Raw genomic sequence first — 27,784 nt, forward strand, 5'->3', positions numbered from 1 at the left:
GACGCATACTTCCGCTGGGGTGGCACTCCTCTTCTTGGCGACCAAACCATTAGGTGGCCAGCATTGAGAAGGGAGGCCCAGCCTCATGGCCCCGAATCCCAGGCTCTGTCCCCTCAAATGCCCGTTTCCACATAGGATTCCAGCTACACCTTCCATCTACTGCCCATGACACTGATGGTGCCTAGCCCCTGTCCTCCCCATCAGGTGCTGGCTGTGAGTGGAGCCGTGCCTTTTTCATTCCTTAGAGATGAAGAACTTAGGCAAAAATCAGAAAACATTCTTTCTAACCTCACTATTGGGAAATTAGGGACTCAGAGCTGCCAGCCATGTTGTCTGACATATCCCAATTTCATATATTTCATCTTCATAGAGAGCCAGGTGTTCTCATTTTCATTCAGAAAATATGTTAATCAGAGGTACACGTATAACCAGCCACTTTGTTTTGCCCAAATCTCACTGAAATGTATAGCGTACAAAAGGAGTGTGCCGGGGGCTAATTAATGTTTTAAAATGTCTACTTAAAGAAGATGGAAGTTGCATACAGATCTGGAAAAATTAGTAAATGAGAAGGGAATGGTTTTGCAGAAGGGTTTCTGTTTTTGTTTTTCCTTTACCCACTTTCACCATGGCAGTGCCCTGAGAATATAAATGCTAACCTTCCAGGGAGGTTCTGTCTTTTCCTAATGTGGTTTGAGTGGCTTTGGTGAAGGCAGCAGTGCGGCTACAGTGTTTATGTCTGTGCTGGAAAGTAATTAAGTAGATTATGTTCAGTCAGGTGGTGCACGTCCCAGCTCTAAAAAGTGGCACAGCACTGGCACGTGGCCTAGGCAGGCTCTGAAGGTAACATGGTATTTATTGGTGGTAGCCTCCCCGCCATGGGCTGTGAGGTGCCTTGGGCTGCCCCACCAAGGCAGGGGCTGCTCCCAGCAACCTTCACAGACACTGGCAAGGGCCTTGGCTGTTTGGCCGAATGTGGAGCCTAGGTGTCTTGGGAAAGGCAGGTTTTATCCTCACTACTTGGTGGTGAGGGTATACCTGTCTAGAATTTACTTTAGTTGATGTGAACTGAGTCTCTGCCTTGTCCCAGGCACTGGGCAGGGCAGCAGGGACTCAGATATGGAAGGGCATGTTCCCTGTCCTCCAAGGACTCATGGTTAATAGCACAGAGGGGCACATGGGATGATTGTAAATATCACAGCCACAATGCAGTTAGACAGGGATAGGGGCCAAATCGCGAGGTGTCTCATGTGTTATGCTGAGGAGTTGGAGTTAATTCGGTAGGCAATGAGGAGCATGGTGTCACCTCAGTGTCAGGGTGGGAGACTCTGGACACCTGCTCGTCCTAGCTGGATCAATCCGTCTTGTCACCTTGGAAGTCAAAATGCCAAGCTGTAACTGACTTCCATCCCATGTAGGTCACACTTCCTGAGACAAGAGCCCACGCTAGTGTGTAGGCAGGAGTTCCAGACATGCATAGGAAACCAGTGCTGTCTACCTGTCCATCAGACATCCGCGGGTTGGTGGGAGAGAGAAGGGGACAGACCTGGCTGTCACTGCATGACCTGCACTCATTGCAAGGAGTGATAGCCTATTGTAGGAAGCAGCAGGAACGAAGGCAGTGGGGAGATTCGTTCCAAATGTAAGATCTCAGAAGGCTTTTTGTAGGAGTTGTAAATTCCAGATTCCCCAGAATTATTTACTGTACTTTATTTAGTCTGTCTTCTTCTTAAGTATAGACAGAAGACTTTTTCTCTTCCCTCTTCCATTGGTGTTCAGCGAGAAACAGACCCCCTCCCCCGTATTACCAAAGCTACAACTTAAAAATAGATAAATTTTTCGTAAGAACCCCCATACTGAACAAGATTTCAGCTACAGTTACTGCATTTAGTTCATCACGTGGTTCTGTCTTTGCTAAACTGCACAAGGAAAGGGGCTTATGGACCAGTTTGTTACAAGGAACGGATTTTTATTTCAGCAGCTTGACTGTGTCCAGACGGCCAGTGCAGCCCAGATGGACTGGACGGGGGTTTGCTTCAGTGGTGTGGGCTGAATGTGTCTCTCTGGTCATGAGGCCTGGGGCGACAATGGGGGCAGAGCACAGCCTGTCCAGTTGCCCCAGATGTGAATCCGTGTACCTGCACCAGACTCTGCTTTATATGTTTGAAGCCAAACAGGTTTCTTTCTTTATCTCTCAGAGTTTTATTACTTCTGTCTCTTGGGAAGGGAGAAGGAGAAAACAGTCCCTCCTAAACAGAAAGCCATGTTGCTTGAGAACCTGACCTCTGTCCCACATGTCTTCGACTCCCTCAGAACATTCCACGTTAATTATACAGTATGCTGCGGCCACAGTTTTTCCTTTGGCATGCACAACTTTGGAAAACAGATAAATTGGGACTGCAGAGTGGTCTGAGCTTGGAAGCCACAGCCCTGTGGGGACTGAAGGCCTCAAGGTGGCTTGGAGACCACCAGCCCAGGAGCAGAGGGGCCCAGGGAGCCTCCCCAGAGCAGGTGGCGTTGGGAATGCAGGCAGAGCGTGAGACTTTCTGTCCATGTGATTCTATCACGAGGCACGAGGGCTCCAACTGTCAGATTCCCTAAAGGAAGAAGGGGCTCACTTCTGTCACCTGAGCTCAGTGGGAGGTCAGGGTCTGGGCCCAGTGGCTTCTCCTCTACTGCTTTTTAAAAAAATTGTGGTAGAATATATATAACATAAAATTTGCCATTTTAACTCTTTTTAATTTTTTTTTAACATTTATTTATTTTTGAGACAGAGAGAGATAGAGCATGAACGGGGGAGGGACAGAGAGAGAGGGAGACACAGAATCGGAAGCAGGCTCCAGGCTCTGAGCCATCAGTCCAGAGCCTGACGCGGGGCTCGAACTGACGGACCGCGGGATCGTGACCTGAGCTGAAGTCGGACGCTTAACCCACTGAGCCACCCAGGCGCCCCTAACTGTTTTTAAGTGTATGGTCCCTGGTGTTAATTCCATTCACAAAATGCACCCATTACCACTCTCTGTTTCCCAGATATTTTTATCACTCAAACAGAAACTCCGTACCCATCCCCCCCAAGCCCCTGCTACCGTCCAGTATACTTTCAGTCCCTGTGCATTTGCCTGTGCTACAGGCATACACGCGTACCCCTCTGCCCGCTTTGCTGCCTCTAGGCCCCAGAGCACGCTCTTCCTCCCCCACTGCGCTTCCCGCAGGGCCTCTGGGGCTCTGCTGGTCCTTTCTTCTCGTTCGTGGTGAGGTTGTACTCTCCATTTGCCCTTCCTGATTGCCTCAGTAGCCCCATCTTCCTCTGTCTGGAGCATTTGGGGTAAAGCGCTCTTTCTGCCCGCCTGACCTTTCCGTGTGAGGTTATATGCGAGGGTCTGTTCTCCGTCCGTACCCCCACGCTGATTCAGGAGCAGCAGGAGGGGCTGCAGGACCGCCTGGCAGAGCAGATGCCCTGGGCTGTGTTTGTCTTAGCAGGTGGTCACCGGGTACTCACAGGGGCGGTGGAGGACGATGTTCTAAGAGGAACTCTGGAGCCAGGCTGTCTGCATTTGAACCCAGGTCTCCCCGCTTCCTGGCTGAGCGGCTTTGACCAAATTCCTTCACCTCCGTATGCCTCAGGTTCCTCGTCTGTAACATGGGGATAATAACGTGCTTCTCTCGCAAGCTTGTGAAGGTGTGTGGTGTGTAGAGTGCTTAAAACAGCGCTTACGTGTGCTGGCGTGAGCTGCCTTATAAGCGTTCGCCGTGACTAGTGCCACTGTTGTAACGGCATCAGAGTTGTGAGGATGAAATGAGATAATCCATGTAAATAGTTTTAGAAGCGGCCAGCATGCGCTAAGCATCCAGCAAATGTCATCGACCAGTATGGATGAATGTGTGTCTGTAAGTATGTGTGTGTGAGTGTATGTGTATAGGTGTATGCATGTTTGTGTATGTGTGTGGGTGTAGGTATGTGTGTAGATATGTGCGAATATATGTATGAGTGTATGCATGTATGTGTGTACGTGTGAGTGCGGATGTGTGTTTATGTGTATATGTATTTATGTTTACATCATGATCAGCTCAGCTCTGAGACTCGTTCCCGGGGCTGTCTCCACCCCGAAGTTACGACAGTCCTGCTATAGGAGCCTGGACCTTAGGGGCAGATAAAAACTAACTCACCTCTACTTCCTGTTCTTTTGAAGACAAGAACAGAGAAATAGGAAGACGTTGTTCTCAGGAGCCTGGCGAGGTAAAAATTAGTGCAGCCTCCGAGTTCACAGCACAGTCTTGGCATCTTTACCTGCTTTTTCTTCTTAAGTTTGGAAACAAATTGTGTGAGTTTGAATTCTTTTTAACCTCAGGCAAAAGAGCCTCACATTCCATCTGAATTCGGAACGCTGAGTGGGCTTTACTTGTTTATGTGGGTGCCTGCGGTTTCAATCAAGATTCTCATTTTTTTTTTTAATCCAGAGAAGAAAAGCTATCCTCTATGAAAACCAAGCTTTACAAAACTTGTCTCTGTGCTCTGATTTTAAGTACCGGTTAAAAGAAACCTCAACCCTGCTTGTTAAAATACGTGTGTGAAATGTTACCACGGCGTGGGGAAGGGCTGGAGCTGAAAAGGGAATGGCCTCCTTACAAATTCCTTCCTCTTTCTGAAGGAGGGAGGACTCAGAACTAGCTGGGAAGTGGAACTTCAGTTTCCCAAAGGCAGAGAAGATGTGTGCGTCTATGTGTGTACATGTGGGTGTTGGGGATGCGCTCCGGGAACAGAGCAAGGTTTCTGGGGATCACATGTCACCTCTCCCACACAGAGCCCTCTGAGCTCCACATTTGTACCACCATCACATATGGTGCTGCCTCTGTGGCCACATATGTCCCTCCATGCTGGATGTGGCCTGGGACCATGCCAGAGGGATTCCCCAGTGTCCCCTAGGTGGTCCCAGGCTCAACAGGCATCCCCTACAGTATGTTGAAACACCATAATTTTCTTAGTAAGACCAAAGGGATTTGCTTTTGTATGGGGGGTGGGGGTGGGAGGGTGGGGGCATCAGGATGTAGACCTTCTTGCTAAAGACAGGTTGGCCATTGGTCTCATTTTTTCTCTTGCCTTTGCTTTTAGACCCTAGAAGCAACACTACTAGATATTATATATTGAGTGGGGTTCCCTGAGTCCCTAGCCTTTCCCTGGAAACAAGCAAGACCCTCTCTGAAGCTGCTTGAGTACCTACAGGCCAGGCAAAGGACTGGGGAGGAAGGGTTTTGCTAAATGGTTCTTTCCCAGTCAGACTGGTTAGTGCAGCTTCTGAAAGCACCTAGCTTTCCTCTCTTGAGCTGCTGGCCTGCCGTGGGAATCATACTCACTGAAGGGCATGCACAGGGCTCGGGGCTGGCTGCCCCCTGCAGGCTCTTGCTCCACTGTGGTTCGTCCCTTGTGTGAGCAGCTGCCCTTGCTCACGCACAGACATCCAGATTAACAAAGTCGCCCGAGGAATTGCCCAACAACCCCTTCCCCAGCATCATGCACACAAACACTCAGAACTAGATGTGGAGACCCTTGGCCCAAGAGACAGGATTTCGGGCCCTCCCACCCCCTCCCCCATCATGCAGGTACGGGTTATGTGCCAGACCCAGGACCAGGCACAGAAGGAGAGGAAGAACAGAACTCTCATCATCCGTCACCTGCCATGAGCGACAGTGTTCCTAAGTTACTTCATGGACTTCTCTAGCAATCTGTCTCTCCTGAGGCACCCCGTTCCCTACAACCACAGGAAGAGAACTGAAGCAGAAGGAAGGGAAAGTGCATTGGTGAACGCCTGTGACTCCAGGGACCGCCAGGCACTGCGTGACTCCGTGTGCTCCTCACGGCAGTCTTTGGGCTGTGTTGACTGGTTCCAGTGGAGCTGGACTACTTTTGACTGACTCAGAAGTCCTCGCTCTTCCCTCTGCCTTCTCACCACCCAAAATGCGTCCAGCGGACCGTGGCATCAGCATTGCCTGAGAGCTCTCCAGAAGCGCAGGGTCCCACTCCCGCATCTGCTGAATCCCAGACGTGAGTTGGGTGTGCACAAGAAAGTTCGAGAAGCACTGCCACCCGTGGCACAGTTCCTGTATGAGAGAAGCCCGAGGGGAAGTGGAAAAGAGTGGGGTGGCTGAGAAAACCTTCCTTAGAGGCAGGCTTGAGCTGAGCGACACAGGAGCGTCATGGAGGAGAAGCAGCATATTCTAGCCAGAATGGCATCAGCAGACAGACACCTTCCCTGTCTGGATAGAGAGGGGCCCCTGATGATGCAGTCTCGAGGTTCCTGCCCGTGTGGAAAAGCAGACCGCACGAAGATGGGGAGAGTGGACACCTGCACAGGCCTCAGGTCCCTGCACACCCAGAGACGGGCTGCGGGAGACGCAGTCAACTCAGAGTGTGCTCAGTGAGACATTTGCTTCTGGGATGCCCTTCTGAGGAGGAGGGCATGGAGCTTGCAGAGCTCGGTTTGGTGAGTTTCCCAAGATCCCATGAGGGGTCTGGCTCTGCAGGAGGTGTGGGGGTTGAGCCAGGTAGTCATTTCCTGTGTCAGTAACCCTGCGCGTTTGTGTCTAAACAGAGTGAGTGGCAAGGAGACCTGGTTGGGCCACTCCGGGCCTGTGTACATGTGGGCAGGTGTCTGTTAGTCTCGGGCAAGAGGTGGTGAGGGAGGAGGCCTTGACAGGATGGGAGTGCGGAGGACGCCGGCCTGCCTAGGGACATGGATGTGGGTTTAAGCAGAGTGCTGACAGGCTGGCAGAGCCGGCTGGTGACACAGCTGTCATGCGGCCTGGCCTGGGCCTGGCTCTCCTGGGCTGGTTCATTTCTTTTCTTCTGAACTTCCTTCCTAGGGTGTGTCCACACTGAAGTTTCTTCTTGCTTTTTCTTAGGCTGGGACCAAGTTGGAAAACTGTAGCCTCCCCATTAAGCCAGCCCTGCAGGTTCCATGTGAAGCAAAGAGTAGAGCAACTCAGCCCCTCTCTGCTGGTTCCGGGATTTGGGGGATGGGTGCCTCTTCGAGGTGTGGGTGGGTGACGATAAGTGCCTAAGTAGTTTGGATGTGGTTCGGGTCAGGACACAGCTTCCTCAGTCAGTGGTCTGGCACTGCTGTGGGGACAAAGGCAGAAGAGAGGGTGGTTGGGAACCCTCAAGGAGGAGAGGCTACCCCTTGACCAGTCAGAGAATATTCTAGAAGAAGTATGGCTCCAGGAGTAGTGTCTGACACAACTGCTGTTCTTTTCAGAGGCTCCTAATTACTTTCCTCAGGTAGTGGCTCGGACTAGCATCTAATTTGAATGCTAGTTTTGTCTGGTTTTTACAAATTCCGCTCCTCACATTCATACAAATCCAGGTTGGCTGCTCTGGTTAAGCCCAGGCCCCAGTTACTCAGAGAAAGCTGAGAAGTTACAGAAGTCCAGGCGGCCCCAGGCATGCCTGCATGGACACCTGAAGAGAGTGCTAAATATGTAGGCTGGTTGTTCTGATTCTTTAATGCCTTTATAAAGAGCACTGCAGACACTGCTGAGATTCTGGCGAACTGTCTGGAAGGCATAGAAAAGAGACTTAAGCAGAAGTGGCCAAAGGAGGGGCTAAGGGGATCACTTTCAGTTTGAAGCGGGGGAGAAATTCTCCCTAGGAAATAAGCGTGATGCAGCAGGGGCAGAGAAGGGCTCACCTGCCCTGGGGTGACGGCGAGGTTGGCCGTTGTCTAGAAGGAGCAAGGGAAAGGCACATTTGCTCCAAGCCATCTAGAAAGAAGTGTGGCTTGTGACAGAGCCACACTGGCCAGCATCTCACAGCTGTCCCCTTCCCCATCCTCCCAGCCTGTCTTCCGTTTGGAGAAATGCACCAGGGCGAGAGTGAGCTCCATGGTGCTGGTGCTGGGGTGGTTATGGGTGGCATGATGTCAGGAACCAGAGCCACAGCCTCTCTGAGCTGGGAAGGTCTCTCCGTTGTACAGGTGGGAGACGGGAAGTGACTGGCCAGTGTCACCATGCAAAAGTCCGTGATGATGATTAAAGTAGCTATTGCCATTCATGTCACACCCAGAGTGCTCAGGACAGAAACCCAGGCACGGGACTCCCTGCCCTCCTCCATCTCTTGTATCGGTCAGTCCTCCGGTGCAGCCACACACCCGACACTGCTGAACGTCTCCTGAATCCTCCCCATCCTTGACACCACCACCTTTCTCCCCTGGGGCCCTGCAGCCGCTCCCGCTTCTTGGTTGCCTCCTCCCAGCTATCCCCACCCCAGCCAGCAACCATCCTCATACACAGACTGCCTTGCTTCAACCCCCTTGTTCCCCTTGGCATCAAGGTCCGTCTCCCTGACTTTCCTCACGGGCCCCTCCTGGTCTGGCCCCTGCCCTGCACCCCCAACCCCCGCCCCTCTCACCGCCCCCCCCCCCCCGCCCCTCTCACCCCCAACAATGCCGGTGTCCTTTCACTACCACCTCTGTCTTCACCTGCCTGCCTCTTCACTTCAAGTCTGTGCTTAGATGCCGGGTTCTCCAGAGAACCTTCTTGAACCCCCCCAAGACTGGGTAAGGAGTCTCTCTTTTGGGCTCCGTGTTCTTGTGCCATTTCTGGTCCCCTGGAATCATAATTGCCTATTGGCTGGTGTGCATCTTGCTTCCCCAGCCCCTCCCTGATTGAGCTCATGAGGGTAGGAGTCAGTTTCTTTCCTACTTGGTGCTGTCTCCCAGGGCCTACAGCCGTATCTAGCACTGGTAGGTGTTCAGTAAGTACTTCTTGAGTTAATAAATGTGCCACGCTCTCCCCTGGCACTCTGCATACGTTAACTTGTTAAAGCCTCAACCAATGGGCCCTAGAAAAGATCTCATTCTCTCAGTTTTACAGATGGCCACAGTCGGAGAGTTTAACCGGTTGTAGGTTGTAGGAAGGGGCAGTGCTGGGATCGGAGCCCAGGCCTCACTCCCCTGCGCTCACCCGCTGGGCCCTTGCCTGGAATTGCATAGACTGCAGGCCTGTGATCTTGACTGAAACCTCCGGCATGCTGAGAGACAGGGGGCCCTCAGTTCTAGCAACTGAGGCACGGGGAGCAGCTGAGCCTCCAAGCCACGTTTGAGGCGTTGCTTGTTTTCTGAATCAGACAGTTCTAGATAAATCCCTGGTACTTTTGCTCCGTGATCCAGCCCAGCACGATTGTGATCTAAGCTGGCCTGTCAGGAGGACAAATTGTTGTGTAGGTTTCCTTCTTTTTTTCCCCTTCTTTAAAAAAAAAAAAAAAAAAAGTGAAGGCAATGCAGTGGAGTGCCACGCAACGAGGCTTCAGGGCACAAGGTGCCACTAGCTATGCGCGGGCGCTGGGCAGGCTGGGAGCAAGCTGGATGTTTGGGTGGGCTGGAGGCCAGGCATGTTTTGCTCAGGTGTGCTCTGTTTATACAGATGACCTCTAATACACTGCCCTTGGGTGAGGAGAGGCTTAAAAAGTCAAGAACAGGGGCGCCTGGGTGGCTCAGTCGGTTGAGCAGCCAACTTCAGCTCAGGTCATGATCTCGCGGCCCGTGAGTTCGAGCCCCGCATCGGGCTCTGTGCTGACAGCTCAGAGCCTGGAGCCTGTTTCAGATTCTGTGTCTCCCTCTCTCTGACCCTTCCCCGTTCATGCTCTGTCTCTCTCTATCTCAAAAATAAATAAACGTTAAAAAAAAAATTTAAAAAAAAAGTCAAGAACAGTCTTTGTGCATCATGAGCATCATGGAGTCATAGGGGGTCCAAGTGGCACAGAAGGCAGAGGGTGATGGGGTGCCACCTCAGGGCTCCCTGGGCTAGAGGACACGGCTAGCCCAGCCAGCTCTCTGTGTGCCTCTTTCACAAGCCCCGTGCTCCCAGCGGCTACATCGTCACCATGGCCAAGGGTGAGTCTCTGAGCAAGAACTAAATGTTGAGCCAGCCTCAAGCAGAGGTCAGAATGTACCCAAGGATCAGAGTGGTCTTGCACATTAGTCCCAGACTCTGCCAGGCTGTCAGCATACCCAGATTATGGGGCTTTGTTGACACATAGAAATGGCTTTTAGAAACAAAAGCAGGTAACGAAAAAAAAATCCACTTGTACTCACACACTGGTGCTACATTTAAAGAAAGATTAATTATTGGAGTTTGGTGATCATTCTGGGCATAGAACTATAGGCTTTCAGAATGGAAAAGGACCCTAGGGCTAATTAATCAATTTGACAGATGAAGTGGGGCACCTGGGTAGCTCAGTTCTTTGAGCATCCGACTTCCGCTCAGGTCGTGATCTCACAGTTTGGTTTGTGAGTTCGAGCCCCACATTGGGCTCGCTGCTGTCAGTGCAGAGCCCACTTTGGATGCTCTCTCCCCCTCTCTCTGCGCTTCCCTTATTCATGCTCTCTCTCTCAACGATAAATAAAACATTAAAAAAAAAAAAAAAAAGCAGATGCAGGAACCGCAGCCTTGGGAGGGGAAGTGACTTGCCCAAGGTCACACTACTGGTTGTTGGCCCCTTGCCTGCCACAGACAAGGTGGGGAAAGCTGGTGTGTGTTCACCGCAGAGAACCACATTGCTTCTCACTGAGTGTGATGTGTGTCCATGGCTTCCATCATCCCGTGTGTTGTCCCATAAAATCCTTCCAGCAACCCTGTTTCTATACAGGAAGCCCGGAGCACAGAGAGCTTTAGTACCTTTTCCGGGCTAGTAAGCAGAGGACCAGGATTTGACCCTGGACTGTGTGCTCCCAAAACCTACATTCTTAACCCCATGGTGTACCTACAGGTACCATTTTCAAGGCAGTGGAAAACTACTGTATACCTGTTTCCCTGCCCTGCCTCCCCCTCCACTCCAGACTGATTGCTAATCCCTGGGATAGAAGGTGGTGGCAGAACTGGGCCCTCCCTCCTGGCACAGTAAACATGCTGCGTCCAGGAAACATTTCCCTAGCGGTTCCTCACCCTCCCTGCGCCCTCCCCCTGTGGTAAAGTGAGAAGGTACAGAAAAGTATTAGCATAAAGTTTGTATAAAATCTGTAAGAGGCGATCTGTGTACCTGTTTTATGGCCATTACAGGATAAAGTGATATCATTGCTACTCTCGTGGTTTTCTTCTCTTTATAAAAATAACAAAATTACCATTTTTTTTCCTTCTGGGTATGATCCTTGGGCCAGCAGCCTCAGCATTACCTGGGAGCTTATCAGAAATGCAGCCTCTGAATGAGACTCTGCATTTTAACAAGATCCCTGGTGAGTCCCTCACACAATGAGTCTGCGAAGGGCTCTTCCCCTCTGTATCCTTGCTCTCTGCTTGACAAGTGGGAGGTCCCCAATGTTTGTCAATTGCCAACCAGCCAAGCATCGTTTTTACCTTTGACTGAGACCCGTGTCACAAATGTATGGGACAGCAAACAGGGGCAGGCCAAGGTAGAGCTGGCTTAAATGAGATGGAAAGGCACACAGATTTTTTCTGGCTTGAGAAGTAACACATTTTGCTGCAGTTCAGTTGCCTTTGTGCCTGGGTCAGCGATGCCTACGTAGTCTCCCCAACGTCCAGCTCCTGGGTTGGAACGCCCCCCCTCTGCGAGGGTGAAGGGCGCTGAGCTGGATTGATTGAGCTTAACTGCGGACACAAGGTTAAATTCTACACATGCTGCTCTCTGTTTTCCTTACTACATTCTGCCTGCATTCTGCTCACTGTCCTGGAAAGCACCCCAGCATGTGTCCTGGGCACTTCTCTCCTGTGTTCCTAGTGCCGTGGGCCTGCTGGGGGCAATGAGGCGATTCTGAAGATAACTCTCTGGCTTTGTCTTCATCCTGATGAAAGTCCCTCCCTCTGCCTCAGCTCAGAGGAAGGGCAGGATTGTGGAACTAAGCTGGGGCCTGACCACGCATGCCAGGCCAACTGCTCGTGGGTCCTCAGCAGCCCAGCCTGCTGGCTGCAGACCCTACAGATTCTTGGTTAGGTCTTAGGGCTTCCCGCAGATTTGAGCTTCATCCTAGCAGTGATGTACAGGACCTTATATTTGGAGGCCTGGGGTCTCCAGGGCCAGTACCAGGAAGGGCACTGTCCAGAGGGCTGTGGGCAACTTTGGGTCAGGCTACCATCTGGGTCCCTTCATTGATAGTCTTTGTCACACTGGCACCTCATCACAGATACATATTCCTGGGCTGCTGGGGCCAGCATTTCTTTTTTTTTTTTTTTTAATATGAAATTTATTGTCAAATTGGTTTCCGTACGACACCCAGTGCTCATTCCAACAGGTGCCCTCCTCAATGCCCATCACCCACCCTCCCCTGCCTCCCACCCCCCATCAGCCCTCAGTTTGTTCTCAGTTTTTAAGAGTCTCTTATGTTTTGGCTCTCTCCCTCTCTAACCTTTCTTTCTTTTTTTTTTTTTTTCCTTCCCCTCCTCCATGGTCTTCTGTTAAGTTTCTCAGGATCCACATAAGAGTGAAAACATGGTATCTGTCTTTCTCTCTATGACTTACTTCACTTAGCATCACACTCTCCAGTTCCATCCACGTTGCTACAAAAGGCCATATTTCATTCTTTCTCATTGCCATGTAGTATTCCATTGTGTATATAAATCACAATTTCTTTATCCATTCCTCAGTTGATGGACATTTAGGCTCTTTCCATAATTTGGCTACTGTTGAAAGTGCTGCTAAAAACATTGGGGTACAGGTGCCCCTATGTATCAACACTCCTGTATCCCTTGGGTAAATTCCTAGCAGTGCTATTGCTGGTTCATAGGGTAGATGTATTTTTAATTTTTTGAGGAACCTCCACACTGTTTTCCAGAGCAGCTGCACCAGTTTGCATTCCCACCAACAGTGCAAGAGGGTTCCTATTTCTCCACGTCCTCGCCAGCATCTATAGTCTCCTGATTTGATCATTTTAGCCACTCTGACTGGTGTGAGGTGGTATCTGAGTGTGGTTTTGATTTGTATTTCCCTGATGAGGAGCGACGTTGAGCATCTTCTCATGTGCCTGTTGGCCATCTGGAGGTCTGCTTTAGAGAAGTGTCTATTCATGTTTTCTGCCTATTTCTTCACTGGATTATTTGTTTTTCGGGTGTGGAGTTTGGTGAGCTCTTTATAGATTTTGGATACTAGCCCTTTGTCCCATATGTCATTTGCAGATATATTTTCCCATTCCGTTGGTTGCCTTTTACTTTTGTTGATTGTTTCCTTTGCAGTGCAGAAGCTTTTCATCTTCATGAAGTCCCAGTAGTTCATTTTTGCTCATAATTCCCTTGCCTTTGGGGATGTGTCAAGTAAGAAATTGTTGCAGCTGAGGTCAGAGAGGTTTTTTCCTGCTTTCTCCTCTAGGATTTTGATGGTTTCCTGTCTCACATTCAGGTCCTTTATCCATTCTGAGTTTATTTTTGTGAATGGTGTGAGAAAGTGGTCTAGTTTCATTCTTCTGCATGTTGCTGTCCAGTTCTCCCAGCACCATTTGTTAAAGAGACTGTCTTTTTTCCATTGGATATTCTTTCCTGCTTTGTCAAAGATTAGTTGGCCATACGTTTGTGGGTCTAATTCTGGGGTTTCTATTCTATTCCATTGGTCTATGTGTCTGTTTTTGTGCCAATACCATGCTGTCTTGATGATTACAGCTTTGTAGTAGAGGCTAAAGTCTGGGATTGTGATGCCTCCTGCTTTGGTCTTCTTCTTCAAAATTACTTTGGCTATTCGGGGCCTTTTGTGCTTGTTCTAGCTTCGAGAAAAATGCTGGTGCAATTTTGATTGGGATTGCATTGAATGTATAGATAGCTTTGGGTAGTATTGACATTTTGACAATATTTATTCTTCCAACCCATGAGCACAGAATGTTTTTCCATTTCTTTATATCTTCTTCAATTTCCTTCATAAGCTTTCTATAGTTTTCAGCATACAGATCTTTTACATCTTTGGTTAGATTTATTCCTAGGTATTTTATGCTTCTTGGTGGAATGGTGAATGGGATCAGCTTCTTTATTTGTCTTTCTGTTGCTTCATTATTAGTGTATAAGAATGCAACTGATTTCTGTACATTGATTTTGTATCCTGCGACTTTGCTGAATTCATGTATCAGTTCTAGCAGACTTTTGGTGGAGTCTATCGGATTTTCCATGTGTAATATCACTTTCTCTGTCCTCCCCTTGAGAGAGATACAAGGGTTCAGAACAAGTCTTCTCCAAATGTGCCACTTTGGTATGTAGACTGTTTTGAGCTGAAGGCAATTGAGACCCTGCAGGCTCAAGAGAAACTTTTGCTCCTCTCTTAACTACCTAGAAGAATCTAAATTGGGAGTCTTTCCCAGAATAAGAGTTATTACTGGACATAAATTTTATCTGAATGATCCATCTGTATGGCAGGGCAAACATCTAATTACCAAACATCTGCTCTTTTTATTGCCCTATGAATTGCCCTCCTCCCCTTTGAAGCCCCAGGCCCCTATCCCATTCCTTAGTTCAGGATGGCATCTATACCTCATTTAACCTTTCTGTCTTTGAGCCTCTCAAGCATGTAGAGTTCCCGTTTGTACAAAATTAATGTTGATTTTCTCCTGTTATCTGTTTCATGTCGCTTTAATTCTCCTACCAGCTGGAAGAACCTTTGAAGGACAGAGGAAAATTTTTTTCTGCCCAACTGAGACCTTTTCTGCCCAACTGAGGTAGAAAAATTTTTTTCTACCCCCAGTGAAGACCCCTGTGGCTGTAGCTCACAGGGCCTGGGGCACACTCTCCCCCAGCTGCCTTTCTGAACCATTGTCCCTCCATCTTCACTCACCATTCTCCTCTTTTAAATTTCTGCCATCTGATTTCCTTTGTTCACTCATTCTTTAATCTGTCCATTCATCCATTTGAAACTTAACAGTTCTCAAGGGCCTGCTAGGAACCAAATACCCACACCAGGCCCTAAAGTCATAAAGAAGAATAACACATTCTGGTTGTCAATCCCAGGGTTCCTGACTCTACTTCTACCTTCCATACAGGCAAATCCCTTATCCAGCTTTTATTGGTTCCTCATTGCCCTCGTAAACCATTTCTCTCTCTCAAACCCTTATTTGTACCCAAGGCCTTCTGTCTCCATAGGTGACTTCACCTCCTACCTTCCCAAGATTTAGAGTTCGCCATAACTGAGCTTTCTCAGTATCCCCGATTCCTGACTCAAAACCTGCATCTTCTCATTTATGTCCCTTCTCTAGTCTCAGATGTATCCTGGGTTTTCCCACTTCTTGGTAAACTCTTCTGCCTGGCTCCTATGACCATAAGCAAATGTTTCATATCTCCCCACCATATTTTGCTCATCTATAACATGGAGATCATACTACTTACCTCATTTGTGTGTTATAGACATTAAATGAATCAATGCATTTGAGGACTTAAAATAGGAACTGACACACAGTAAGTACTCCCTATTAGCCATCATCATGATGATCATTCCTCAAAGTACCCACACTGCCACTCCCCCTACATTTCTTCCCTCTTTAGTCTGGCATACACATTCCTTTCCCTCGGCGTATAGACTCCCATCCTGTCCACATTCTCCCCAGTGCTAAGTGTCCAGCTCCTTGGTGTGTATCACTCACCTCTGTCAAAGTCTGTTGCCTCCTATAGCATTTCCAAGTTCTCATCCTCTGCAGCTTTTAATACTGCCATATTCTCATATGCAGTGAGAATGACCCCAGTAATGGGGGCAGTTTAGGGTGGGAAGGGAGCCAGGAGGATCCAGGGAAACTAATGATCTAGAGAATAAGGAGAGGTGGGCCCCCAGAAATTCCCAAGGAGCCGGCGAGTTGGTTCTGTGGGGGTACGCGCAGGATGATGCAGTCAGAGGGGACCTATCCCAGCTTCCCATTGTCACTGGAGCAGAGTGCCTTCTGGTGGCGAGGTTCACGGAGACAGAACTGAGTAGGTAGCTCAGGTGGGGTTTGAAGAACCATGACACCCAAGGTGAGGCCATCATCATGACCAATGAGATTATTGAGGGTGCCCCTAAGGATGGAGCAAGTGGAAGAGGGTTTGGATGGTGGGCATGGCGACGAGCGAGGGGGCAAGGAGGATTCAGGCTGTGATGGATAGGGGACAACTGCTCTGGAAGTGGGGGGTGGGGTGGGGAAGCAGTGTGCATTGCTCCCAGGAGGCCTGGGAGGAGGCGGCATGATTGGTTTCTGCTTGGGGAGGGTGGGGGCTGAGATTCTTAGTACTGTTTGAGGTGTCATTCTGTCCAGATCAGTGAATGAGAAGCAGAGAATGGGCAGTTGATGTCAGCAAAAGGGTTTGGAGGGCGGCATCTAGGGAGAGAAGGCCTGGAGACCCACTGGATTGGTTAGGGATGAGGGGGAGGGAGAGGGGGAGCAAGTTTGGGGACAGTCAGACTAGGTCACAGGGCTGGGGACGGGAGGTTGGAATGAGCACAGAGAGCCCACAGGCCCAGCTGGAGGTCTGCATGGCTCCTCGGGGATTCCCACAGCAGATGGATGGCCCACAGCCTGAGTCGGTACGGGCTGCTCAGGCCATCAGTGTGGGGCACAGGTAGCTGGGCTACTCCAAGGTTCTACATCTCTCCTGGCTCCTCCTCTTCCATCCCCAAAATGTTGGAACTCCCCAGAATTCTGTCATGCTTGCTTCACACTCTGCGCTTGTGACCTGTATCCAGCCCCAGGCCCAGCTGGCATCTGTTCAAGACTGAATGGGTCATTCCCTTTTATCCTCTTAGCCTTGCCCTGGCTGTTAGTGTCCATCACGCATGAAATAGCCCAGGCATGAAGCCCCTCCGAGCTCCATCTGCCTGCTTGAACCCTCCAGTGCCCCTTCCTCCATTGTCTGTCCCTCCCCAGCCTCCCCTCCCCGCCCCATGCAGCCATCCAGGGCCTAAACCAGTTCTGGCACATCGTGCTCTGGAGCTATTTGTCAGAGAGAGTGACCATGAATTCCCCAGCCCACCCACCTGTGTTCACAGCTCTGGGGCAGCAGGTGTGGGAAGAAGCCCACGTGGCCGGGATGTCGAGGCAGGCTGGGCCTGGGCAGTGGTGGGTGGGCCCTTGCATGCTCCTTGGCTGTATGAGAGGAGAGACTGGCCCTTCAGAGAAGGGCATCCCACCCTCCTGTGGGCATGGGGGAGTGGGCAGCCTGGGGCTCTGGCTCTGCCCTGCCATGGGAGGCCTCGGGCTGACCAGCAGCCCTTTCAGAGGTCTCCGGGGGGAAGGAGGACTGTGGGCATTTGGAGGGCCACCTTGTGGCAGGTTAGAGGCCTTCCTGGCAGGGATGTCTGCCCTCCATGATTCCACTGCTGCATCCTGCAGTGAAGACTGGTCATAACTGGTGCAGCTTTGGGAATGAGACAGTGTTAGTCACCTTTATTCTAGACTTCATGAAGCAGGAAGCCATATCACAACAGAAGCCTCTAGATGGTTTCTGGCTGGCGAGGTGGACGAGGGTTGATCTCTAAGGATCATCACACCATGAGAGGAGCCTGGGCAGGGTGGGGTGTCTGCCCTTGTGTGGCAGTCAGGGCCACTTCTCAGGGGCATGGTGCTGGGCATGGTTTGTGCACACATTTGCTCCTAGAGTCCCACTTATAGCCCTGTGGGTCTTACCCCCCACCATCTCCATGCCCTTGCTGAGCAAACCAAAGCCCTGAGAGGCCCAGGGGCCTGCACAGCTTGCCCTTACCCCGGCCTCCTGATTCCAGATGCAGACCCCTTCATCTCACTTCATTTCATGACTGCAGTATTGGTGTATTCACATCGGGGTCTCATCTCCTTGATAGACCACTGGTTTCTTCCTTGCAAGAATGATCTACTGGCCATTGTATCAGGGTCCGTTAGGTGCTCCGTTAATGATCGCTGATTGATTATTCTCTCAACTCAGCGTGTTGTCTGGTGTTCCTGCACGGCTCCCTAAAACTAGGAGACATTGTGGACTTTCGGGCATCTCTCTGCTGGCCAACTGGTGTTACATAAGCTCTTACCCACCCCCCACCACCATACCCACACCCACATTTCTGAATCGCTCTGCTTTTCCCTACAACCTGTGTGTTCAGCTGCAGACATCTACCTCCTCCCTACCTCTCTCACCCTTCTGGACAGACGTGACCCAGCCTGTCATGATGGCCTGTCTCGGCTCCCTGGGAGTAGCGGGAGTCAGGGAATTTGCTGAGGGCTTCTCCAGACTGCACAGGCGCCCTCCTCGTCCGGACAGTGAGAACACAGCTGAAGATAAGATGCACTGTTTTCCTTCATCTTCACTGTTGGGGAGTGTATGCCCCCTTCCCCAGTTTATATGCCAAAGTCCTAATTCCCAGTGCCTCAGACTGCGACCTTGTTTGGAAATAGGGTCGTCACAGATGTAATTAAGATGAGGTTACACTGGAGTGGGTAGGCCCCTAACCCAGTATGACTAGTATCTTAAAAAGGGGGAGATTTGGACACAGACACACAAACAGCAAGAATGCTATGTCAAGATGAAGGCAGATATTGGGGCAATGCTTCTAAAGGAAGCCAGAGATTGCCAACACATCACCAGAAGCCTGGGGAGAGGCGTGGAACAGGGTCTTGCTCAACCCTCAGAGGGAACCAGCCCTACTGACATGTGGATCTCGGATTTCCAGCTTCCAGAACTGGAGAGGATCGGCTGATGTTGTTGAGGCCATCTGGTCTGTGGCACTTTGTTAGGGCAGCCCTAGCAGACCGCAGCAGAGAGCTCAGCCATCTTGTAGTTAAAACTGATGAGCCTGTCGTTCAGGTCATAACAGAGTCCTCCCTCTAGAAAATTTGGCTCATGTTATAGCTACCCCAGTGCGCTGTTGTGACCTCCTCCCCCAGCGAAAGGCTCCAGAATGGCATCCGGAACACACAGATGCTGGGGAGGTATGCTTAACAGATAGGAACCCCTGTCGCCCTCCCCTTGTCCCCCAGACCATCCTCTGCTCATCTCACTCCCGTGAACCCTCATTCTCTCAGAGTGGGGCAGACACTGCAGAAATGCCAGGAGTTTGCAGAGGAGGCTGCATTCATGCCTCTGGTGCAGGGAGAGGCAAGTGGAAGGCGCCAGTGCCACTGCCTTCTGGAGGAGGGCCCCCAGCAAACCCCTACCATGTGGCTCTCCTGCCGGGCAGTCTGCTTCCGACACTCCTGGCTCTGCCCAGGTGCCGCCTGCCTCAACCCCTGCCCTGTCTTCCTCTCTCAGTTCTGGGCATATTGTGGTTGGAAATCCAGTTGCTGGCCCACAAACAGGGCTGGTCTTTGAAAGCAAACATATGTTTCTTGTGAGGTCTGCAAACAAGGGCGAACACGTGCCTTCCAGCCTGCTGCCCCAAGCAAGGCCCTTCAGTCATTTAGGTGCCCAGCTCCCCTTCCAGGTGCAGGCGTGTTGAGCTTGGAAGAGGTAGTCCCTGCCAGGTGGGAAAGCGTGAACTCTGCGCTTCTTGAAAGGCTGGCACTAAGTGGCACCGCCCCACCTGCCCCAGGGCTCATTTAGGGCTGGGAAGGAGCGGTTGCCTTTTCTGAGCAGAGGCATTTGTGGAAAAGGAAAATGATTAGCCTGGGATCGTGGGGTTGCCTTTTCAGCGGTGTGACTATGGACAGCGTCATTTCTGAGTTTCAGCATCCTCCTTTGTAAAAAAGGAACATGAGCTAAGAGTCTTTATGTGTCTTCAGGTTCGGGTAGTCTGGTGGTTCCCGGAGGGGTCCCTCTCGTCTCGGTCCTACCGCCAGAAGTCCGTGTGACTTTGGGAACATTTCTGTACAGCAAAGCTAGAGACCTAACTTGCTAGCAAGGGATCCTGATAAGGGTCAGCTATACTCCTGGCAGTAAGGAATGCCCCAGGAAAATGGCCATTTAAAGCTTCATGGTGGGGGTGCCTGAGTGGCTCAGTCGGTTAAGCATCCGACTCTTGATTTTGACTCAGATCACGATCTCTCGCTTTATGAGTTTGAGCCCCACACTAGGTTCCACACTGTTCTGCCTGCTTGGGATTCTCTCTCTCTCTCTCTCTCTCTCTCTCTGAAGAGTCTGTGCCCATCTCCCAGAACTTCAGCCCAAGGTAGGACTGAGAGACATTGTCCTTGCTCTGAAATCATCCCCACATCACCCAGAATTGTCACCTCACAGGACCTGGGGTGGATGGAACCCTGGGCTATCACTGAACATTGCTTTTCACTCCTGGCCTTTCCTCTCAGAGGACTGGAAAACAGGGCCCCTTCCAAGTCAAACAAAAGCTAATTGGTCCTGGTACACAAGCATGGGCATAAAGGGAGTAGTGTTTCCTGATTCCAGCCTTCACTGATTAGACAGCATCCAGACAGTATGCTTCCTCCGGGAAGGGGCCCAGCCTTGCTTGCTCATTAGTGACTTTGCCCTTGACTCTGATGAACACTCAAGGGGTGAGCCACAGTGAGGAGAGGTGCCATAGACATTGTTGTCCTCACAAATCTCAGAAAATGGAGCCTTCCTTACCTGAGAATCTAGAGCTTGAACTCAGCCTGAGTCAGCAGGGTCTTCTAGAACCTTCCTAGGGAGCTCTATGCAGACTGTCCAGGCTCATTGTATGTTCCCATCCTTGCTTCTCCCGTCTTGAAAGTGAAAGTGGAAAGCTCTGACCCTTAGCTAAGAAAGACCAGCCCAGGGGAAAATCATGGAGAGATAGGCAGGGCAAGAGAGTCTGTGATTTGGGATGGTGGGAGGAGAAAGGGTTATTCGTGACAATGAACGTGTTTCTTTCGCAGGGAATGTGAACTTTAGGCTCTCTGGCCAGGCTCTCTTATTGAGAGACTTGCTGGAGTGACTTTGTCAGTGATCAACAGGGAAGGACTTGAGAGAGGAAATGACTTTGTTTTCAAAATGATTTCAAATACTTCTTTCCATCAAGATGGGTTTTCTTCGTGAAAACTAGTTTACTCATTTTTAATAATGTTTTTTATGATTGTTAGTTAGGACATACTCACTAGAAAAAATTTAGGAAATTCATTGCCCATAACTGAAAGAATGTGCTTGAAGGTTCTTAATTGGTATTTCCCCAGCAAGGCTTGTTGATTTCTAGAAAGACTCAGTATTTACAATGGGCCATCTGCACAGGGGTTTGTTTTGCAGTTTGAAGCCGTCCCTGAAGGGAAAGAAATCTTATCCCCTCTAATGTGGGTCTCCAGGTGACAGTGGAGGATGGGAACAAGCCTCCATAGAGGCCCAAGTCCAGATGACGAGTCAGGGCAACATGGCTGGACTATGGGCTTAGAACTTAATCTGAGAAACTTCTGGAAGCTCCAGGACTTGGAACCAGATACCTACATTCATACAGAGGTTTCCTGCAGCCTCAGCACATACCACTGGCAGTGGCCTGTGAATATATACGGCCAGCCCCAGGCCCTGTGAGGAAGGCGAGGATCTGAGCCACTCTCTGACACCCCTCAGAGAGGCTCTCGGGGCTGACCTCCGGTCAGTGAAGCACCAGCAACCTCTGCATCACCTGTTGGCCTGGTTCCCAGAGCCTGTGGCCTTGGGTATGTCAGCCAGATTCAGAAATGAGATTGAGCTCCAAATGCTGCTCCTGGAAACTCAAGCCTGTGGAATCTGAGCCAAAAGTGAAAGGGGACTTAGGGATCAGAGGCCTCATATTCGAGTCGGGCCTGCCCCTGATGCCCTGAGAACCTCTCTCCCCTCGATGTTGGAATGCAGGCAGTAATGTCCCTGTGTCCCTAGGAGCCGAGGTGGGGAGTGTAAGAGGGCTCTGCCATCCTCATGGTGCTGTGGCAGGTGAGGAATTGGCAATCCCACCCGGTTAGGCCGTTTCACACGGGGCCAGAGCCCCTCACGTAAGCTTCGTTTGGTAGAAGCTTAGCTGGCTTGCTCCTGGACCTGAAGTTAACCATTTGGAAGAAATATGGTAAAATGGACAAAGTTGTTAGACTGCATTCCACTGCCCCCGCGATCCCATCACTGTAGGCTTTTGTGGCTAGAAGGGCTGCAGCATCTCCCTTTGCTCTAGAAGCTTATTTTTGCCAAGGTTGTTATCATCAAGCAGGCGCCAGACCTCTGTTCCACTCATAGTCCAATTATGGCAAAATTCAAACAATAGACCTGTTATTCCACTTTTAAGAATGTCCAAGGGGAGCGCTTTCCCCTCACCAGGATCAAACTCTCGGTGCCCTTTGTGATATGCGAGACCTCAAGGAAGGGCTCTCCATTCCCAGACATGCAGAAATGTGTGGGAACTGGAAAATGGATCGCTGCAGCCACCGTGGGCCGGGACCCTGGTTTTCTTTCCACTGCGCCGTCCGCTTCACCACACAGATCCTGCCCTGTGAGTGGTCGGGGGAGTGACCTCTGGCAGGCCCGGGGGTGGTATTTCCAGGCTGGGGGCAGACTTGGTTTTCCCTGACGCGTTCCCCATCCTGAGGACTCTGAGGGGAAGGAGTGGGGCTAGTAAGAATGGGGGGGATGTAGTCTGATGTGGAATGCTCCCCTGCCCCTTGCCCACGACACAGGGCCTGCCGTCTCTCTTCCTTCCTGCCAGCCGTGGGCTCCACTGCTGACTGTGCATCTGGGGACATGGAGCCTGGGCCCTCTCTGCCTCCCCCTTCTGCCCACCCCTGCAGCGTGCACGGGAACTTGCACAGGCACTTCAGGGGGTTGGAGAACAGAGTGGCCAGCACTCTAACCCTGTCACCCACAAGGAGGTGTCTGGATCTGTCTTCCCTTCTCCAAATGGAAGCATTTGCATAGAGGACCTAGAAGGGTCCCTCTGGCTCTAACACCCCATGAACTGTAGGCCTAGATCAGATTTCTAAACCCGCCTTGAGAAAAATGGACACTGAGGTGATGTTCTCTCTAAAATAGCCATAATTCTACCTGGCCATTCTGTAGCCACTTTTCATCCTAAGCCATGCACTTGTGCCCAGAGCTGTTTCAAGCCTCCAACCCCTGTCCACCCTTTCAGAAGTGCTAGGCTTGGGGCCTCAATAAATGAGGCTTGTTCTAAAGCAGAAAACGATTTCGTTTCAGCCTGCAGTTAGCTTCCTACCTCTTCACCAGATTCAGAAGCACTCCTCCCCACTTCTCTCCTCTCCTTTTCAAGATCACAGTCAAAGACAAGGGGTTAGAAGGTTCTACCTGGGGCGCCTGGGTGGCTCAGTTGGTTAAGGGTCTGGCTCTTGATTTTGGCTCGGGTCACAATCTCTCAGTTTTGGGAGTTCGAGCCCCACATTAGACTCCATGCTGACAGTGCAGAGCCTGCTTGGCATCCCCCCTTCTCTCTCTGTCTCTGTCTCTGTCTCTCTCTCTCTCTGCTCCTTCCCTCATGGGGAGAGACATTCATGTTGTCTCTGTCTGTCTCTCTCTAAAAATAAATAAATAAACTTAAAAAAAAAAAAGAAAGGAAAGGAAGGAAGGGAAGAAAGGAAGGAACGAAAGAAAAGAAAAGAAAAGAAAGAAAGAAAGAAAGCAAGCTAGCTAGCTCTATCTGGATCGTTTCTGTCTTAAGAAGTGGACTTCAGAGACAGATGCCTGGGTTTATTTAGTCCCTGGTTCTGCAGCAGCTTACTAGCTGTGTGACTTTGGGCAAGCCATAGACCTCTCTGTGCATCAGTTTCCTCAGCTGTGAAGTACCATACCATCCCACAGAGCACCTATGGTGGGGAGTAAATAAGCTGATTTCATGCAGTGCCTGCTGCTTGCTAAGTCCTATACAAACGCTCGTGATGACGTCATCCTGGAGTAGCAGAGGCTGATGGGAAGACCACGAGGCTTGCAGTAAGGAGAGTGCACCGCACGGTGCTGATTCTGAACCTCAGACTTGCCCAGTTTTCGTAGCTGTGAAACTGGAGTGAAAATGGCCTCTCCCTCCAGGCTGGTTGTGAAGCCCCAGGAAAATAGGGCCGGCAGACTGTTTCACCCACCCAAACCGGGTTAAATCTGCTCTCTTTCCCCTTCCCAGGCACACGTTCTGGCAGTTCCGCCATGAGAACCCCAAGACCCGGGTTGGGAGCCCGCCCCCCGAGGGGCTCCCCGGCTTCAACAGCGGAGTGATGCTGCTGAACCTGGAGGCCATGCGCCAGTCCCCCCCTCTACGGCCGCCTGCTGGAACCCTCGCAGGTGCAGCAGCTGGCTGACAAGTACCACTTCCGCGGCCACCTCGGGGACCAGGACTTCTTCACCATGATCGGCATGGAGCACCCCGAGCTCTTCCACGTGCTGGACTGCACCTGGAACCGGCAGCTTTGCACCTGGTGGAGGGACCACGGCTACAGTGACGTCTTTGAAGCCTACTTCCGGTGTGAGGGCCACGTCAAGATCTACCATGGGAACTGCAACACCCCTATCCCGGAGGCCTAGGCACATTCTCGTCCGCCATGCCATCGGATCTCTGGATCTCCTGGAAGCAAAGGGGCGCCTCTGTTACAGGCCCCAGGGTGGCATCTGACCCTCCGTGGGGATGTCCTTTGCGATGACAGCTGCAGCTGTCCCACCCCACAGGTTGTTGTCCTGAGGCCACCCGGTGAGGCCTGGCCTACACATTGCTGGTGCTTGGGCCTTTTCTCTCCAGGGGACCAGGCATCGTGGAGGGCAAACACATAGACATCTTCCGTTGGGCTAGGAAGCGGGCATTTAAAGAGAAGAAAGGAAAGAAAATGGCGCTCAGTGCCCTTAGCCTCCAAAGAATGGAAATGCCTGGCCTTTTTTAGACCAAATATAAATTTATTTTACATTAACAAGCTTCCATTTTGCAGGAAATAACAAAACAGTACTGCTGTAGATCCCAGGGAGCTCTGAACGAGTGAGCCAGGGTTTTAACAGCCAGCCCAGAGTTTAAGCATCCAAATCAACATCAGCCTTCCACATGTGCACCCTGGGAGGCTGTGTGCTTGTTCCCGCGATGCCCACATTACCTCGTATAGGTTTAAAGGTCACCACCTCTGCGGGGAGAGAGCCTTTATGGCCAGCAGTGGCCCACATGAGGAAACTGGGCTCATTATTTCAGCCTCCACAGCTTTTCTCTCCCAACTACATCACAGAACCTCGTTATCCCTTATTCATCCAAGCCGGCTTCAGGTGACCAGACTGTGCTCAGAAATCAGATCCGCCATCAAAGAACAGAGCTTGGCCACCCCCAAGGACACGCAGTAGAGTTGTCTGGACAGGAAAGACTCATTCCAAAGAGGAGCCCAGCAGTGTATGTGCATAAACGTGTGGCCCGGAAGGGGTGCCGCTCATAGGCTGATAAGCATTCAGTCTCTGTTTAAAAAAATCATCCTGTGACTTTCTTATTGTATCATATCAGATCCTGTACCTTAGAAAAAATTAGGCTCTTCTCTGAATGAGTTCCCTTGTAAGATGCAGACATGAAGCCCCTGGTGGTCCATTTTGTCTACTCTAGCAGAGGTCCTCGGGATGGGGGAACTGCTGTTAGATTTTCATCTCCTTTTATTTCAATTTCATTTACTTTTTTCTTTTCACCATGAGTGAGAACAGCTAATAAATCATTTGAGAACACAATGATTATGCTGTTTATTCTCTGATCACAGCTTACTGCTACCTGAAGGTTCCGAATCAAGAGTGTAATCAGTGTCATTCAGAGCCGCCCGCCCCCCCCCCCCCCCCCCGCCCCCGCCAAGTCCACATGATTAAGCTAAGCGTGCTCACTGCGGACTGCAGACCACGGACCACGGGGGAGCGTGTCTGAGGTGGGAGCAGGGAGGTTAACAGTGCTGTGCCACTCGAGAACCATTGCATTCTGGGTATAGGCGGGCCCGTCTGCTCCCGGGAGCAAAGGCAGTCCCTTCCCTTCTCACCTTTCCTAGCCCAGACTGCCCGGTTACATCATCCCCTGACGAAGTGGAGCGTGTCCCTCTCCTGACTCTGCTCTGACAGAACTGGTCTGTTCTCTTAGGTACTCGACTTCCTATTTATAGCTACCAGTTATTGAATGCCTGCTGTGTACATCGTATTGGGGGATTTATGTATGCTCTTGATAATACTCATGAAAACCTCATGAAGGCAATTCAAATTCTAAAATTTGTAAGAAAATAGCAAGAGATGTGGACAGAGAGTCATTATTTATCACACTGAGTTTTTTTAATAGAGAACAACCGGGAGCAACTTCCAGTGTTGACTAGGGGAGTGGATAAATAATGTATGCTATATCCAAGGAATAAAATAATGTGGGCATTAAAATCATATCTTTAAAGAATATCTAATGCCTTGGGAAATGCTTACAATGTACAGTTAAGAATGCAAAATATAAGATTATATGTACAGTGTGATCCTCATTTTAATTGTAAGATTACATATGTGTGTGTATGTGTACATGTAAAAAGAGAACCTGTTCTGCTATATTTAATTAAAACCCATATGTTTCAAACACCACATTAAAAAAAATTATTTCAATGGGAAAAAGATAAAATGCTAAAGAATTTTAGACTCAGAATAACAAAGGTATTTTTCCTACATCAATTTCAATAATTCACATGTTTCTGTAGCCATGAGAGTCTTCTGTTATTGCAAAGAAAAAGTAAACTGGTTGATCAAAATGGGCAAAGGCCAAACCAAATCTCCTCATTTACTTTTGAGCTCACCTACTCTGGAGCTCCCCCTTCCTCTGTCACCAGTGGCCTTGGTGAACAGCAAAATAACACCCAGCGGGAAGTCCAGCCAGCCCAGCAGAGCCAATGGGCGTTCCTGTGCTGTACGATGAGCCACTTTTGGACAGATCTTGGAGGGCCGGTTCATCACTGGAATCCTGTTATCATCATTGCAGTACAAACATAACCAATTGTGCTGTGGTTAATTTGTGTGATGAAAACTTTCACTGCAGAGCATATGTATGCCTATAGGAAGGAGTAAAACAAGACTGAAAAGAACATTTCTGGGAACTAGGAAGGATTAAGGTGCTTTCTATCTTCATCTTTATTTATTTCTGTATTTCTGAATGTTAATTACTTTTGTAATAAACAATAAATGCTATTAAATTGTGGCCGCTGCCACAGGTAATTACAGGTAAGTGTCGCCCTGGCTATTCTACTCCTGGTTGGCCCTGGTTACCATTGACCGTAAGAAAACATAATCTCGGCTAAGTAGGCTCTGGGTTTTCAACTTTCCCTATGGATGCCCTAGTTCTCTAAATAAAAGTGACCTAATAATAGCATCTCCAGCCTCTGCTTTCATTTCTGATTCTATTATCTTTTGGCCTTTGGAAAGCTCGTGGGCTTGTGGAAGAGATTTATTCTTCCATGTGTGTCAAAGCCTCGCTACAGCATCCCCTTCAATAGCATCTCATCAACCCAAAGAGCAGCGTGCTGGGTCAGTGGGCCCCCAGCCAGAGTGCACCAGGAGTTTGCGGGCTAAGGGAGCAAGTTAGCTGTGCCGCAGCCCCTGCTTTGACTAAAGGCCAAACCCTTGCTCATTCTAAGACTTCCTGGCTCGTGTCCACATGCAGGGCCCAGAGGTTTGGCTGAAGGTGGAGTTTGGCAGGGCAAGCAGAAATTTCCAAGCAGGCAGGGTGATATGGTAGAGAGAGCCTCACACCTAAGGCAGAGGCCTGGCTTTGAATCCATGTTGTGTTCTCACCACCTGGGCAGTCTTGGACATCCAAGTTCACCTCTTTCCCCACTTTGAGACACTGGTAACAAGAGCTCCCTCAAAGTAGTGTTGTAGGAGGAAAGTTGATGGTAAGGTCTTGGCAAGCAGATAAATAATACGTAGACGCAAGGGGATTCTTACCACTTAAAATATCCTTTTAAAATAACAAATGACAGCCATTTGGGGCACGTTAAATGTGTTGGTGGCACCTCCCTCAGCCCAGTGGATGACCAGACTCTTGTTTGTAGGCGGT

General features: G+C 50.1%; 1 protein-coding gene across 1 annotated transcript in view; it reads left to right on the forward strand.

The window, feature by feature from the left end:
- XXYLT1 (xyloside xylosyltransferase 1) overlaps positions 1-27,097 on the forward strand; it is a 169,465-nt gene extending 142,368 nt beyond the window's left edge. Inside the window, 2 exon segments of the mRNA XM_019448788.2 lie at positions 23,891-24,014; positions 24,016-27,097. Of these exon segments, the coding sequence (XP_019304333.1) occupies positions 23,891-24,014; positions 24,016-24,288 (397 nt within the window). The 3' untranslated portion in view covers positions 24,289-27,097.
- The last annotated feature ends 687 nt before the right edge of the window (positions 27,098-27,784 follow it).

This window comes from Panthera pardus, unplaced genomic scaffold (assembly GCF_024362965.1).
Source record: "Panthera pardus isolate Hobbes unplaced genomic scaffold, ASM2436296v1 HiC_scaffold_16, whole genome shotgun sequence".
Classification (NCBI taxonomy): Eukaryota; Metazoa; Chordata; class Mammalia; order Carnivora; family Felidae; genus Panthera; species Panthera pardus.